This window comes from Salmo salar, chromosome 22, assembly GCF_965601325.2.
Source record: "Salmo salar chromosome 22, fSalSal1, whole genome shotgun sequence".
Taxonomy (NCBI): domain Eukaryota; kingdom Metazoa; phylum Chordata; class Actinopteri; order Salmoniformes; family Salmonidae; genus Salmo; species Salmo salar.
This window is the reverse complement of record NC_138312.1, coordinates 62875633-62892398: the sequence shown is the minus strand read 5'-3', so window position 1 is coordinate 62892398 and position 16766 is coordinate 62875633. Positions and strand designations below refer to the sequence as shown.

Genomic DNA, 16766 nt, shown 5'->3' with positions numbered 1-16766 from the left:
CCCAATTCTGACTTTGTGCTCTGATATCTGCTTCACTGATTTCTGCTCTCGTAAAAGCCTGGGTTTTCTGCTGGTTAACTCTAAAAGCTTATTACCTAAAATGGATCAATGGAAAGTGTGGGTTCACAGCTCCAATCCAGATGTGTTGGTCATTACTGACACCTGGTTAAGGAAGAGTGTTTTGAATACTGATGTTAACCTTTCTGGTTATAACCTTTTTCAGCAAGACAGATCTTCCAAAGGTGGTGGAGTGGCAATCTTTACCAAGGATCACCTTCAGTGCTCAGTTGTCTCCACCAAGTCTGTCCCCAAACAATTTGATTTGCTGGTTTTAAGTATTAAACTTTCAAATAGCTCTTTGTTGACTGTTGCTGGGTGCTATCGTCCTCCATCAGCACTGGCCTGTACCCTACCTGCCCTAAGCTCTCTCCTGGCTCCTTACACTAAGTCTGAATTTGTCCTGCTAGGTGATCTAAACTGGGACATGCTTAAACCACCTGACCAAGTCCTAAAGCAATGGGACTCCCTAAATCTTTCTCAGATTATCACCAATCCCACAAGGTATGACTCCAAACACCCAGAAAAGACTACTCTCTGTGGTGTTATCCTCACAAATAATCCTGATAGGTATCAGTCTGGTGTTTTCTGTAATGACCTGTTTTGATGATGTAATGTTAATGATCACTGTTTTACAGCCTGTGTTCGTAATGGCTGCTCAGTGAAACGTCCTGTCCTGATTTGTCATAGACAAGCTGATCTTAACCGTTATAGGCCTATTTCTATTTTTCCCTGTTTATCAAAAGGGTTGGGAAAATGTGTCAATAATCAACTGACTGGCTTTCTTGATGTCTACAGTATTCTCTCTGGTATGCAATCTGGGTTCCTGTTCAGGTTATGGATGTGTCACTGCAACCTTAAAGGTCCTCAATGATGTCACCATTGCCCTTGACTCTAAACAATGTTGTGCTGCTGTTTTTATTGACTTGGCCAAAGTTTTTGATATGGTAGACCGTTCCATTCTTGTGGGCCGGCTAAGGAATATTGGTGTCTCTGAGGGGTCCTTGGCCTGGTTTGCTAACTACCTCTGTCAAAGAGTGCAGTGTATAAAGTCAGAACATCTGCTGTCTCAGCCACTGCCTGTCACCAAGGGAGAACCCCAAGGCTCGATCCTAGGCCCAACGCTCTTCTCAATTTACAACAATAACATAGCTCAGGCAGTAGGAAGCGCTCTCATCCATTTATATGCAGATGACACAGTCTTATCTCAGCTGGCCCCTCCCCGGATTTTGTGTTAAACGCTCTACAACTAAGCTTTCTTAGTGTCCAACATGCTTTCTCTGCCCTTAACCCTGTTCTGAACACCTCCAAAACAAAGGTCATGTGGTTTGGTAAGAAGAATGCCCCTCTCCCCACAGGTGTGATTACTACCTCTGAGGGTTTAGAGCTTGAGGTAGTCACCTCATACAAGTACTTAGGAGTATGGCTAGACGGTACACTGTCCTTCTCTCAGCACATATCAAAGCTGCAGGCTAAGGTTAAATCTAGACTTGGTTTCATCTATCGTAAATCGCTCCTCTTTCAGCCCAGCTGCCAAACTAACCCTGATTCAGATGACCATCCTACCCATGCTAGATTACGGAGACATCATTTATAGATCGACAGGTAAGTGGGCTCTTGAGCGGCTAGATGTTCTTTACCATTCGGCTATCAGATTTTCCACCAATGCTCCTTACAGGACACATCACTGCACTCAATACTCCTCTGTAAACTGGTCGTCTCTGTTTACCCGTCACAAGACCCACTGGTTGATGCTTATTTATAAAACCCTCTTAGGCCTCACTCCCCCCTATCTGAGATATCTACTGCAGCCCTCATCCTCCACATACAACATCCGTTCTGCCAGTCACATTCTGTTAAAGGTCACCAAAGCACACACATCCCTGGGTCGCTCCTCTTTTCAGTTCGCTGCAGCTAGCGACTGGAACGATCTGCAACAAAACACTCAAACTGGATAATTTTATCACAATCTCTTCATTCAAAGACTCAATCATGGACACTCTTACTGACAGTTGTGGCTGCTTTGTGTGATGTATTGTTGTCTCTACCTTCTTGCGCTTTGTGCTGTTGCCTGTGCCCAATAATGTTTGTACCCTGTGTTGTGTTGCTGCCATGTTGTGTTGCCGCCATGTTGTTGTCGTCATGTTGTGTTGCTACCATGCTGTGTTGTCACGTGCTGCTGCCATGCTGTGTTGTCGTCTTAGGTCTCTCTTTATGTAGTGTAGTGTCGTCTCTCTTGTCGTGATGTGTGTTTTGTCCTATATTTTTATTCTATTTATTTTTAATCCCCTGTCCCCGCAGGAGGCCTGTTGGTAGGCCGTCATTGTAAATAACACTTTGTTCTTAACTGACTAATTCAATGCAAAATCAACCAATCAGCGCATATTATGCAATTTCGACCAATTACTGCACTGTTACCGTGGAAAATGGCCCAATTCAACCACACATCAACAACGTTTTTCCCCCTGGCCTGTGAGGGGGGGGGGAAACATCGCAAAATGTATCGCAGAATTTCATAAAAGCTGCCGCAAAAATCAAGCATTTTTGGCTGCAGAAATCACAAAAACTTTTTTGCGAAATCCTGGAGGGACTGCCTTTTGTTCTTTAGATACACACGATATCAACACCATACCACTCCTGGTTACAATTTATTTTATTTATTTTCATTTAACCTTTATTTAAACAGGAAGGGCTCATTGAGATTTAAAATCTCTTTTTCAAGAGCGTCCTGGCCAAGATAGGCAGCACCAAGTCATTACAAAAATTACAGACAAACAACATGAAAAACCACAAGTAATCTAGTAAAAACCATAGAATTCACAAGAGTATAACAAAATCATAAAACAGCAAATTAAAAACATTGACAGGTCAGGGAATCAGTCACAAGATCATTCATCAGTGATTTAAAAACATCAATCGGGACGAGTTCTTCCAGTTTAACAGTATTTTGTAAGGCGTTCCAAGCCGATGGCGCAGAGTAAATAAAATCCCTTTTGCCAAATTCAGTTCGGACATTTGGAACAGCTAGCAGGATAAAGTCCAGCGAACGAAGAGACTACCCACCACATGTCTGAACAATAAAAATGCCCAAATAAAAAGGTAGTAAACCCAAAATGGCTTTGTAAATAAAAGTATACCAGTGACTGAGCCTACGAGTGACTAGACTATGCCTACACGATATCAACGCCATACCACTCCTGGTTACTATGCCTACACGATATCAACGCCATACCACTCCTGGTTACTATGACTACACGATATCAACGCCATACCACTCCTGGTTACTATGACTACACGATATCAACGCCATACCACTCCTGGTTACTATGACTACACGATATCAACGCCATACCACTCCTGGTTACTATGACTACACGATATCAACGCCATACCACTCCTGGTTACTATGACTACACGATATCAACGCCATACCACTCCTGGTTACTATGACTGCATCCACTTTCCCCAACGCCTTCTTCACCATCCTCGTGACTTTATAAGGGTTTCCCAAATAAACATCCCACACGCCGCCATACACGTGGCCTCCGGTTGTGAGGCAGGTTGGACGTTGGAGGTGGCTTATAGTAGAGAAATTAACATTACATTATTTGGAAACAGCTCTGGTGGACATTCCTGCACTCAGCATGACAATTACGTGCTCCAACAACTTGAGAAATCTGTGGCATTGTGTTGTGTGACAAAGCTGCACATTTTAGAGTGGCCTTTTATTTGTCCCCAGTACAAGGTGCACCTGTGTAATGACCATGCTGTTTAATCTGCTTCTTGATATGCCACACCTGTCAGGTGGATGGATTATCTTGGCAAAGGATAAATGCTCACTAACAGGGATGTAAACAAATTTGGGTACATAATTTGAGAGAAGTTTTTTTGTGGGTATGGAAAATGTCTGGGATAATTTATTTCAGCTCATGAAACATGGGACCAACACTTTACACGTTGTGTTTATATTTTGTGCAGTATAGTTAACGTAAGTTCAATCACAAAGGCTGATCTGAGTGCATCTCCTCAGTTTCATTCAGTAGTACAATACAATTCACATTGCTTTTTTTTTTTTTCGTTGGCACAGTGCAAATTTCTATCTGTGATGTTTAAATGTTTTCGAGAGCGAGTACATCGTCTCCTTCCTGAGAGTGGCGTTGATCATGAACTACTTCTCCTGGGGTGAGCCTGATGTTCCGCATGCCACGCCTCATCTCTAAAACAATGGGGAAAAGATAGACATATTTGATGAGTTTACTGACCTGTCTGTCCACAGGCTTGATTGTGCTGTAACCTTCTACAACTGGATTACACTGGCACCGGATGTTCTGAGGGATGCACTGCTGTTGGACTGGAAAAACCCAAATAGACATTTCATCAGTACTGTATCACAGCCTTTTTTTTTATCTAGACAGAAAAAAAGCATTTGGACAATGTGACAACTGGTCACTCAACATCCAATCTTCATGCCTTATTGTTTGTTCTTGCTTCCCAATCAACAGTCCGGGATCTTCCTCTTCTGACACGGTGGATGAATTGGCTTTTCTGGTAAATACAGGGTCATTTCTCTTTTCCCACCGGAGACTGAAAGCTGCAGATCCGAATGTTGTAACTGGGTTTCCGGTCCACCCATCTGAAAAGACACATTTGTTATTTACTTTTACTAGCTAGCTAAGTTGATTAATAAAATGGTAACATCTATATTAAAAAAATACCATAACCCACAGATTTGACTTGAGTGACAGTAAAATAGACAGAGTTTTGGTCTATCTGCACATCTAAAATCTTACTATGTGGATTGGGACATTTCTACTGGGACGGAGGAATGTTCTGGAATACTCAACCAGATGATCAGGACCAGTCTGTTACTATTTGCCCGAAAAGAGGTTTAGTATTTCTATTGAGCTATGCGACTGTACTTATAATTCTCAAGAGGAAAGTTAAAACCCTCAGCCGTGAGGTCACTGAGGAGGACCAACAGTGTTTAAAGGGGGATCATATGAATGGGACTGACATGCAGGGATGTAACAAAGGATTTTGGGCCACTGGCCAGCAGACAACGATTTCTACATTCAGGTCATAAATCTGTGGCATGCGATGTTTGTAAAAGCAAAATATCACAGCTGTGTCAGGCTAGTTTGGCACATTGTCTACTATCCAGTCTGAAAAGTACTAGCCTCGGGCTAGATTCATTTCCATCCCTGTTGACATTTCGATCTGACTGAACAGGTCATTTGATTAGTCATGTACAACAGATGCAGCCGTGGAACAAAACCATTTATTTTGTGAGCTAGCTAGTCAACTTTAGCTAATGTAGCTAACTAGCCAACCAAGGTGCCTAACTACCTAGCCTTCCAGGCGATATTTAGTTAGCTAACTAGTTAACATTAGCTCACCATTCGTGTAGTCAGACTTTTCTAAGTGGTGACATACTAGCTAACCAACTAACCTTGCCATGGTGCCGGCCTAAAGTTAGTTAGCAAGTCTGACTACACGAACGGTGAGTTAACGTTAACTAGCTAGTTAAATATCCCTTCTGTGGTGGGCTAACGCTAGCTAGCATTTCACCATGTGAAAGAGTAGCTGGCTAGCTCACTGAAGACTTGTCAATAAAAATGTCCCAACTGTCATTCTTCTGGCCTATTCTGGTTTTCTTTTTACTTGTAAAAAGAAGGTAATGTGAGTTGTACACGTAAATGCAGTTGGTGGCTATTTAGCCAATTTTCACCTAGTTAACCACAGATCTTTGACCTAACTAAAATGCCTTTTTTAGTAGCTAGCAAACAGGGATTACCTTAATCACACAGCTCCAGCGATGCCTCTCACTTACAGAGGTTGGGGAAAAAAACGATAAAATCGGAGTTGATAGCACAGTACCATCCTTGCTTCTGATCGACGGAGAGACCTAAGGTTAACTAGTTCGCTACAAAGGCAGAAGGTAATTAAAAATATGTAAAACATGTTAAGATAGCTAGCTAGGTCATTTGAAAAATGCTCAAAACAACACCACACAAGAAACACGATATCAATTATTTACAGGAGAAACTAAAAAGGATATAATACCTACGCTACTTGCTAGGATACATGATACTTTATCGATGAGTTTGCTTGGAGAAATTTGTCTTGAGGGATGACATCAAATCTTGTGACAAGAAGTGTAGTTCTGTGTTAGCCACATTAGCAGCTAATTAGTCTTGTTTTGGGGGGGGGGGGTTAATTACAGGTGAATATATTAAATTACTTTGTCCGATAGAGATTTTCGCGGTTATCAAAACGTCACGCCGGGGGTAAGCCTACACGAAACACAGACCTTATATGAAGTAGTACTAAAATCCCCTATGGGAAAATGAATGGTGAAAAAAAAAAACGATTGGAACCATTTCCGGGTTTGACCACTAGGTTTTATTGGTAGTATGATTCATACTGTGGTACTCAATTGGCTACGAGGTAGTGAGACGATAATATTGGATAGGATTTATACCTTCCCTTTCTCTGGTCCACACTCCAGTCCAGTTGATGGCGCTAATGCACCTTAAAGTTGGTTGCCAACCACCATAAAAAACAAATCCACAGAATAAGACGACAAGGTAGATACTTCCAACTCCGGTTACTGGATAGTAGTGCTGTCAAGCGGGTGTGAAGGGCACGGTGTCTCGGTGTTGTGGCAGTTCAGCCCTCCACGTTGAGTAGTAGACTGTATGTGTCAAGGTGACATCTGGACGGTGATCAATATGAGTTATTTCTTGTGTAGGCTGCTATCCTACTTGAAATAAAATCATGGGAGGGGGGGGGGGGGAATTGGCACGTTAGCGAACGCCGGCGACACAGCCGTGGTATCACGGTCCTCTCTCATGTCAACATGTTCATACAATGCCGGTGCACACTGGTCGCCGGCTTATCGACTCGCCGTGCAGCCCAATCAGACACGCAAAACGGTATTGAGGCAACCAATCTGCAACTCAATTCTGTCATCATGAAGTGCTTTGAGGGGCTAGTCAAGGATCACCTCACCTGTCACCCTAGACCCACTTCAGTTTGCATACCGCCCCAACGGGTCCACAGACGATGCATTCGCCATCACACTGCACACTGCCCTATCCCATCTGGACAAGAGGAATACCTATGTAAGAATGCTGTTCATCGACTACAGCTCAGCCTTCAACACCATAGTACCCTCCAAGCTCATCATTAAGCTGGAGGCCCTGGGTCTTGACCCCGCCCTGTACAATTGGGTCCTGGACTTCCTGATGGGCCGCCCCCAGGTGGTGAGGGTAGGTAACTACATCTCCACCCCGCTGATCCTCAACACTGGGGCCCCACAAGGGTGTGTTCTCAGCCCTCTACTGTACTCCCTGTTCACCCACGACTGAGTGGCCATGCACGCCTCCAACTCAATCATCAAGTTTGCAGACGACACAACAGTAGCAGTCTTGATTACCAACAATGACGAGACGGCCTATAGGGAGGTGGTGAGGGCCCTCGGAGTGTGGTGTCAGGAAAATAACCTCTCACTCAACGTCAACAAAACAAAGGAGCTGATAGTGGACTTCAGGAAACAGCAGAGGGAGCACCGCCCCATCCACATCCACATCGACGGGACAGAAGTGGAGAAGGGGAACGATTTAAGTTCCTCGGCGTACACATCACGGACAAACTGAAATGGTACAACGGCGCCTCTTCAACCTCAGGAGGCTGAAGAAATGTGACTTGTCACCTAAAACCCTCACAAACTGTTACAGATGCACAATTGAGAGTATCCTGTCGGGCTGCATCACCAACTGGTTCGGCAACTGCACTGCCCACAACCGCATGGCTATCCAGAGGGTAGTGAGGTCTGCACAACGCATCACCGGGGGCAAACTACCTGCCCAACACCACCCGATGTCACAGGAAGGCCAAAAAGATCATGAAGGACAACAACCACCCGAGCCACTGCCTGTTCACCCCGCTATCATCCAGAAGGCGAGATCAGTACATTTGCATCAAAGCTGGGACCGAGAGACTGAAAAACAGCTTCTATCTCAAGGCCATCAGACTGTTAAATAGCCATCATTAACACAGAGAGGCTGCTGCCTATATACATAGACTTGAAATAATTGGCCACTTTAATAATGTTTACATATCTTACATTACTCATCTCATATGTATATACTGTATTTTATACCATCTATTGCATCTTTCCTATGCCGCTCTGTCATTGCTCAGCAAACAGCTGGAGGCAGGGCTTTCTCCTATAGAGCTCCATTTTTATGGAATAGTCTGCCTACCCATGTGAGAGACGCAGACTCAGTCTCAACCTTTAAGTCTTTACTGAAGACACATCTCTTCAGTAGGTCCTATGATTAAGTGTACTCTGGCCCAAGGGTGTGAAGGTGAACGGAAAGGCTGGAGCAACGAACCGCCCTTGCTGTCTCTGCCTGGCCGGTTTCCCCTCTTTCCACTGGGATTCTCTGCCTCTAACCCTATTACGGGGGCTGAGTCACTGGTTTACTGGTGTTCTTCCATGCCGTCCCTGGGAGGGGTGCGTCACTTGAGTGGGTTGAGTCACTGACGTGGTCTTCCTGTCTGGGTTGGTGCCCCCCCTTGGGCTATGCTGTGGCGGAGATCTTTGTGGGCTATACTCGGCCTTGTCTCAGGATGGTAAGTTGGTGGTTGGAGATATCCCTCTAGTGGTGTGGGGGCTGTGCTTTGGCAAAGTGGGTGGGGTTATATCCTACCTGTTTGGCCCTGTCTGGGGGTTTCATCGGATGGGGCCACAGTGTCTCCTGACCCCTCCTGTCTCAGCCTCCAGTATTTATGCTGCAGTAGTTTATGTGTCGGGGGGCTAAGGTCAGTCTGTTACATCTGGAGTATTTCTCCTGTCTTATCCGGTGTCCTGTGTGAATTTAAATATGCTCTCTCTAATTCTCTCTTTCTCTTTCTTTCTTTCTCTCTCTCGGAGGACCTGAGCCCTAGGACCATGCCTCAGGACTACCTGGCTTGATGACTCCTTGCTGTCCCCAGTTCACCTGGCCGTGCTGCTGCTCCAGTTCCAACTGTTCTGCCTGCAGCTATGGAACCCTGACCTGTTCACCGGACGTGCTACCTGTCCCAGACCTGCTGTTTTCAACTCTCTAGAGACAGCAGGAGCGGTAGAGATACTCTCAAAGATCGGCTATGAAAAAGCCAACTGACACTTACTCTTGTGTTACTGACTTGTTGCACCCTCGACAACTACTATGATTATCATTATTTGACAATGCTGGTCATTTATGAACATTTGAACATCTAGGCCATGTGCTGTTATAATCTCCACCCGGCACAGCCAGAAGAGGACTGGCCACCCCTCATAGCCTGGTTCCTCTCTGGGTTTCTTCCTAGGGTTTTGGCCTTTCTAGGGAGTTTTTCCTAGCCACCGTGCTTCTACACCTGCATTGCTTGCTGTTTGGGGTTTTAGGCTGGGTTTCTGTACAGCACTTTGAGATATCAGCTGATGTAAGAAGAGCTATATAAATACATTTGATTTTAAAATTTTTTTTTTTTATATATATATTCTTATTCCATTCCTTTACTTAGATTTGTGTGTATAAGGTAGTTGTTGGGGAATTTTTAGATTACATGTTAGATATTACTGCATCGTCGGAACTAGAAACACAAGCATTTCGCTACACCTGCAATAACATCTGCTAACCATGTGTATGTGACCAATACAATTTGATTTGATGATACACAGTAGGAAGCCCAATCAGGTACGCAAAACGGTCTTGAGTGGCAACAAATCTGCCCAATCAGATTATTCGCTTTCTATACACCCACCCTTTCGACACACCCACTCGACACACCGGTCGCCATATTGGGCTGCAGCTAACCAGAGTTGAAGGACAATTGCCGCGTTCAGCACCCCTGGGAACTCGGAAATCTCATTTCCGATTTCAAAGCGTTCAAAACAACTGGATACTCGGGGGAAGAGAAAAAAGAAAAACGAGCTCCAAAACTGGGAAAAAAATAGTTTGAAAGATCATCCAAATTGGGATTTCAAGTCGGAAACTCGGGCATCTTCCTAGAGCTCCGTCCTAAAGATCACTGGCGTCATGATTTGACCTCATTCCCCCCCCCCCCCGAGATCCCAGTTGTCTTGAACGCAGAACATTTTCAGCGGCGTCATTATCTCGTGCCGTGACGTCATCAGAGGAACCCCTCCCCGTGTGATGCCGCATTCAAGACAACTTGGGAACTTTGAACTCGGAAATCCCCAACATTCGGATTTCATGGCAACTGAGAAACTCGAGTTACGACTGTGAAAAGTAGTTGAGTGACATTTTTTTTTAACGGTCATCCAACTCGGAAACTCTGGCATTCCTTGAACTCCAACTTTCCTACTTAAAAGATCACTGAAGTCACGATATTACCTCGGTTTTTTTTTTCTTCCCCCCCGAGAACTCAGTAGTCTTGAACGCACCGTGACTATTATCGGAAAGTCGGGGATTGTGAGTGTGCACTCTGGTGTCTTGAGTTTTTGTGTGTTTTTTTTTTTAAATTTATCAAGTCAGTTTGTGTTTTAATCGTACGCCGCAAGGTGTTGAAATATACTTTCGCACTTAGTGCCATAGTTGTTTATTAATAACCTACACCATTTGAAACGGCTTGAAATCTGTTTGAATCTACCTGGAATAGGCGGACGGACCACCGAGATGGGTTTAAGCTAACGTTAGCCAAGCCTAAAGCAGCTAACTAACCGGCCTAATTTATTTAGCCACTTCAACCTGGACTACTATAACGTTATCGTGAACATTTTTGTTTTTTTTATCGGACTTATTTTCAAAACTCACTGTCCTTTTTTGTTGAGGATCCAAACTTCACTTTCGGAGACCAACTACCTACCTGTAACCCAGGAAGGAGAGACCGACCGACAGAGAGAGAGAGAGAAGGAAAGTTCTGTCCCAGTATGTTGTCCAACACCGGGACCCAGCCTCTGTTTCCCCCGGCTCAGGGCCCAGCTAACCCGGTGGGTCAACCTAACCCAGTCCCTTCGGGTCACCTCTCACAGTTCCATGTGAAACCGACCCTACAGATCAAGAAAAACGCAATAACGGACGAGTATAAAGTGACCAGTCAAGTACTGGGACACGGTATCAATGGAAGGGTGCTGGAGATCTTTCACAAGAAGAGCGGAGATAAATACGCCCTCAAGGTAATATCAATAAATTAAACGGGTTAGTTTGTTATACATATCTAGTAGTCTGTTGAATAAGACATTATTTTAGTTACACTTTCAATGTCCCGCTATAGTTTTGTTGAAACAGTGCGACTCTTGTCATTTTTGTTGTTATTGTTATTGTTGTTGTTGTTGACAGTAACTAACTGACATGTTTGTTGTACCCAGTTGTAACTGAGGAGTAAACGATCAACATTTTAAATGTAGGTGTGTTGAGGACAAAAGCAGCTTTTCCTTCTCATTATTCTCTCCTGTTTTGTTAACCTTTTTTATTTAACTAGGCAAGTCAGTTAATTAAGAACAAATTGTAATGATGGACAGCAGATCTGATAGGTCTTATTGATCACTCTGCTCTCTCAAAACTGCTGTGATGTCATCACTATACAAAAAATATTTTTTCATTTTACAAAGTTAAAGTTTAAATGAAAACGCTGGTGTTCTGAACGACAAGTTGAAAATTGAGGAGGGGTTGGGGACCCTGTCACCACGGCCACTGCCCTTTTTAAAATTTATTTTTAATTTTAAATACATCACTCATTGTTTCAAGCCACACAATCGCCATACCCAACAAACAGTGCAAATGTAAGTCTGTTCGAGAATGTTGCAGAACATTTTAAGGTTAGACAACAATTAGGCCTAGTTCAATCCGGTGTTTTAGTGACGGGCTTGAGAAAATACCTGCACATCAAGTAGTTGTCCGGGACCAGTTGGAGAAGGCTGATGTAGGTTCGGCTAGTGTTGTTTCTAACCAGACCATAAACGCTGTTATGAAGTCATAGTTCTAGTAGTTCATGGTTATCTGATCCAGCTACTGGTCGTCCAGACTAAAGGCCACAATCATTTGATATAGTCCTGACAGTAGAAAGACAGAAGTAGTAAATTCTAGCTATGAATTATTTCATTACACGGTTAGAACAAGTCCTGCCATGCCAGCTTGTCTCCCGACAGTAGCTGACTTCAACAGGGAGCTACATTACACTGAATCACTGTCTGGTGACATCCCCAGGCATGTAGAACAGACTGACTGGTGTGTGTGTGAGACACTGTCTGCTCATAACCTCGTCATGAAACAGGCTTCCCTAAAACGAGAAGCCCGGGGAAGTTCCCTGGCAGAAATCAGCTGAAAAAGGGTTGGAACTCGGTGTAAATCAATGACTCCTCAAAGCACGTCAAACCAATCAAATGCCTTGCTACAGCTCGCCGGGTTAGCGCTGTAGGGGCTACAGCTCGCCGGGTTAGCGCTGTAGGGGCTACAGCTCGCCGGGTTAGCGCTGTAGGGGCTACAGCTCGCCGGGTTAGCGCTGTAGGAGCTACAGCTCGCCAGGTTAGCGCTGTAGGGGCTACAGCTCGCCGGGTTAGCGCTGTAGGGGCTACAGCTCGCCGGGTTAGCGCTGTAGGGGCTACAGCTCGCCGGGTTAGCGCTGTAGGGGCTACAGCTCGCCGGGTTAGCGCTGTAGGGGCTACAGCTCGCCGGGTTAGCGCTGTAGGAGCTACAGCTCGCCAGGTTAGCGCTGTAGGAGCTGCAGCTCGCCAGGTTAGCGCTGTAGGGGCTACAGCTCGCCGGGTTAGCGCTGTAGGGGCTACAGCTCGCCGGGTTAGCGCTGTAGGGGCTACAGCTCGCCGGGTTAGCGCTGTAGGAGCTACAGCTCGCCGGGTTAGCGCTGTAGGAGCTACAGCTCGCCGGGTTAGCGCTGTAGGAGCTACAGCTCGCCGGGTTAGCGCTGTAGGGGCTACAGCTCGCCGGGTTAGCGCTGTAGGGGCTACAGCTCGCCGGGTTAGCGCTGTAGGAGCTACAGCTCGCCGGGTTAGCGCTGTAGGGGCTACAGCTCGCCGGGTTAGCGCTGTAGGGGCTACAGCTCGCCGGGTTGGCGCTGTAGGGGCTACAGCTCGCCGGGTTGGCGCTGTAGGGGCTACAGCGAGGACTAAATGTCAACAAAACAATCACTGCTGACTAAACATTTTGGAATGTTTGCAATGCGCTGGTTTTCACAGCATTTCTCTTGTTATTTGAAGATCAACTGGAGCAACAGGAGGAATTGTATACAATGCTGGCCATATATTCATTTTTTTTTCATTTTAACATTTCTGGAATGATATTTGACTGTAAAGGCTAGCATGAGGGACCAGAAGCAAGCCACAGTTTGGTTTGTTTTGAGTAAAGTCTGCTTAACCTACCTAGGTATAACTAGCTACCCGAGAGTTACTAGCTAGTTCAATTCCTCTCACGATTATAAAGCCAACAACGTTTGTAATAAAACAGTATTATATTTACCTAAACGTGAGGCCAGTATCTAGCTCAGGGATGGGTAACTCCAGTCCTCGGGGGGGGGGGGGATTCCTGTTGGAACGTTCCACAAATTATACCCACCCAGGTTGAAGTCATAAACAGCGCAATGCTTGAAGCACAGCGAAGGGCTGTTTTGAATGAATGCTTACGAGCCTGCTGCTGCCTACCACCACTCAGTCAGACTGCTCTATCAAATCATAGACTTAATTATAATATAATAAACACACAGAAATACGAGCCTTGGGTCATTAATATGGTCGAATCCGGAAACTATCATCTCGAAATCAAACGTTTTTTTTCTTTCAGTGACATGGCCAAAAATACAGATTACCGATTGTTATGAAAACTTGAAATCGGCCCTGATTAATCGGCCGTTCCGATTAATCGGTCGACCTATAATCTAAACTCATGTATAATGAAAATATTTTTCAAATATTGTCATTTTTAAATATATATAAATGCAAGTTGTGATTAAAAAGAATGGCAACAGAATACAATTAAATTTCAGACGCAGCTCACTATTTTTAGACCAGGCCTGCGGGCGACTCATGTGGTCCCTGGGGGCGACCTGGTGCCCGCGGGCACCGTGTTGGTGACCCCTGGTCTAAACAATAACAGATTATGGAGTTGGCTATCATTACTAAATCATCATTTCAGATGAACAAATAAAACTCCGTACCAGCGGTGGCCAACCACTTATCCCTGATCTACTGGGGGGAGCAGACTTCTATTCCAGACCAGTAATAGATCTACTGGGGGAGCAGACTTCTATTCCAGACCAGCAATAGATCTACTGGGGGGAGCAGACTTCTATTCCAGACCAGTAATAGATCTACTGGGGGAGCAGACTTCTATTCCAGACCAGTAATAGATCTACTGGGGGAACAGACTTCTATTCCAGACCAGTAATAGATCTACTGGGGGAACAGACTTCTATTCCAGACCAGTAATAGATCTACTGGGGGAAGCAGACTTCTATTCCAGACCAGTAATAGATCTACTGGGGGAGCAGACTTCTATTCCAGACCAGTAATAGATCTACTGGGGGAGCAGACTTCTATTCCAGACCAGTAATAGATCTACTGGGGGAGCAGACTTCTATTCCAGACCAGTAATAGATCTACTGGGGGAGCAGACTTCTATTCCAGACCAGTAATAGATCTACTGGGGGGAGCAGACTTCTATTCCAGACCAGTAATAGATCTACTGGGGGGAGCAGACTTCTATTCCAGACCAGTAATAGATCTACTGGGGGGAGCAGACTTCTATTCCAGACCAGTAATAGATCTACTGGGGGGAGCAGACTTCTATTCCAGACCAGTAATAGATCTACTGGGGGAACAGATTTCTATTCCAGACCAGCAATAGCACACTTGATTTTCAACTCATTTGATTTGCTAAGTTGTATCAGGTGTGTTATTGCTGGGCTGAAACAGAACCCTGCACCCAGCAGACCTCCAGCCCACACGTATAACCCATGGTACATAGGTAGGCCTACACGTATAACCCGTGGTACATAGGTAGGCCTACACGTATAACCCATGGTACATAGGTAGGCCTACACGTATAACCCATGGTACATAGGTAGGCCTACACGTATAACCCGTGGTACATAGGTAGGCCTACACGTATAACCCATGGTACATAGGTAGGCCTACACGTATAACCCATGGTACATAGGTAGGCCCACACGTATAACCCATGGTACATAGGTAGGCCCACACGTTTAACCCATGGTACATAGGTAGGCCCACACGTTTAACCCATGGTACATAGGTAGGCCTACACATATAACCCATGGTACATAGGTAGGCCTACACATATAACCCATGGTATATAGGTAGGACTACACATATAACCCATGGTATATAAACTCAGCAATAAAGGAAACGTCCTCTCACTGTCAACTGCGTTTATTTTAAGCAAACTTAACATGTGTAAATATTTGTATGAAATATTTAGCTTCTGGGCCTGAGTAACAGGCAGTTTACTTTGGGCACACTTTTCATCCGGACGTGAAAATACTGCCCTCTACCCAAGAGCTAAACCCTTTACAATGAGTTGAGGTAGGCCTACTACACATGATACACATATAACCCAGCCCAGGCTAGCAGTGAGTTAATGGAGCTAACATGATACACATATAACCCAGTGCAGGCTAGCAGTGAGTTAGTGGAGCTAACATGACGCAGCCCAGACTCCCACGCTAGCAGTGAGTTAGTGGAGCTAACATGATACAGCCCAGACTCCCAGTACAGGCTAGCAGTGAGTTAGTGGAGCTAACATGATACAGCCCAGACTCCCAGTACAGGCTAGCAGTGAGTTAGTGGAGCTAACATGATGCAGCCCAGACTCCCAGTACAGGCTAGCAGTGAGTTAGTGAGCTAACATGATGCAGCCCAGACTCCCAGTACAGGCTAGCAGTTAGTTGGTGGAGCTAAGATGATGCCGCCCAGACTCCCAGTACAGGCTAGCAGTGAGTTAGTGGAGCTAACATGATGCAGCCCAGACTCCCAGTACAGGCTAGCAGTGAGTTAGTGAGCTAACATGATGCAGCCCAGACTCCCAGTACAGGCTAGCAGTTAGTTGGTGGAGCTAAGATGATGCCGCCCAGACTCCCAGTACAGGCTAGCAGTGAGTTAGTGGAGCTAACATGATGCAGCCCAGACTCCCAGTACAGGCTAGCAGTGAGTTAGTGGAGCTAACATGATGCAGCCCAGACTCCCAGTACAGGCTAGCAGTGAGTTAGTGGAGCTAACATGATGCAGCCCAGACTCCCAGTACAGGCTAGCAGTGAGTTAGTGGAGCTAACATGATGCAGCCCAGACTCCCAGTACAGGCTAGCAGTGAGTTAGTGGAGCTAACATGATGCAGCCCAGACTCCCAGGCTAGCAGTGAGTTAGTGGAGCTAACGTGATGCAGCCCAGACTCCCAGGCTAGCAGTGAGTTAGTGGAGCTAACATGATGCAGCCCAGACTCCCAGGCTAGCAGTGAGTTTGTGGAGCAGGCAGGGTGCAGCCCAGACTCCCAGGCTAGCAGTGAGTTGTTGGAGCAGGCAGAGTGCAGCCCAGACTCCCAGGCTAGCAGTGAGTTAGTGGAGCTAACATGATGCAGCCCAGACTCCCAGGCTAGCAGTGAGTTTGTGGAGCAGGCAGGGTGCAGCCCAGACTCCCAGGCTAGCAGTGAGTTGTTGGAGCAGGCAGAGTGCAGCCCAGACTCCCAGGCTAG

At 45.5% G+C, this 16766-nt stretch overlaps 1 protein-coding gene and 1 long non-coding RNA gene across 6 annotated transcripts in view; one reads left to right on the top strand and one right to left on the bottom strand.

Moving 5' to 3' along the window:
- Positions 1-2692: 2692 nt before the first annotated feature.
- Positions 2693-6831, bottom strand: LOC145862658 (uncharacterized). Of its 3 annotated transcripts, none has more exons than XR_014382239.1 (4): positions 6125-6831; positions 5852-5980; positions 4528-4690; positions 2693-4273 (listed from the first exon to the last, which is right to left on the bottom strand). It is a non-coding gene; the product is annotated as an uncharacterized LOC145862658 (long non-coding RNA). The 3 variants fall into 3 exon arrangements; XR_014382238.1 differs by having other exon boundaries at positions 6121-6830; XR_014382237.1 differs by having other exon boundaries at positions 5852-6827.
- Positions 6832-9585: 2754 nt separating this feature from the next.
- The window catches only part of LOC106583822 (MAP kinase-activated protein kinase 2), a 47056-nt gene continuing 39875 nt past the window's right edge, over positions 9586-16766 (top strand). For all 3 annotated transcript variants that reach the window (XR_014382236.1, XM_014168421.3, XM_014168419.3), the window contains exon 1: positions 9586-11227. Coding sequence is in view for 2 of the 3 variants with exons in the window: in XM_014168421.3 (XP_014023896.3) it covers positions 10982-11227 (246 nt within the window). In the remaining variant the exon portion in view is untranslated. The remainder of the gene's footprint in view (positions 11228-16766) is intronic.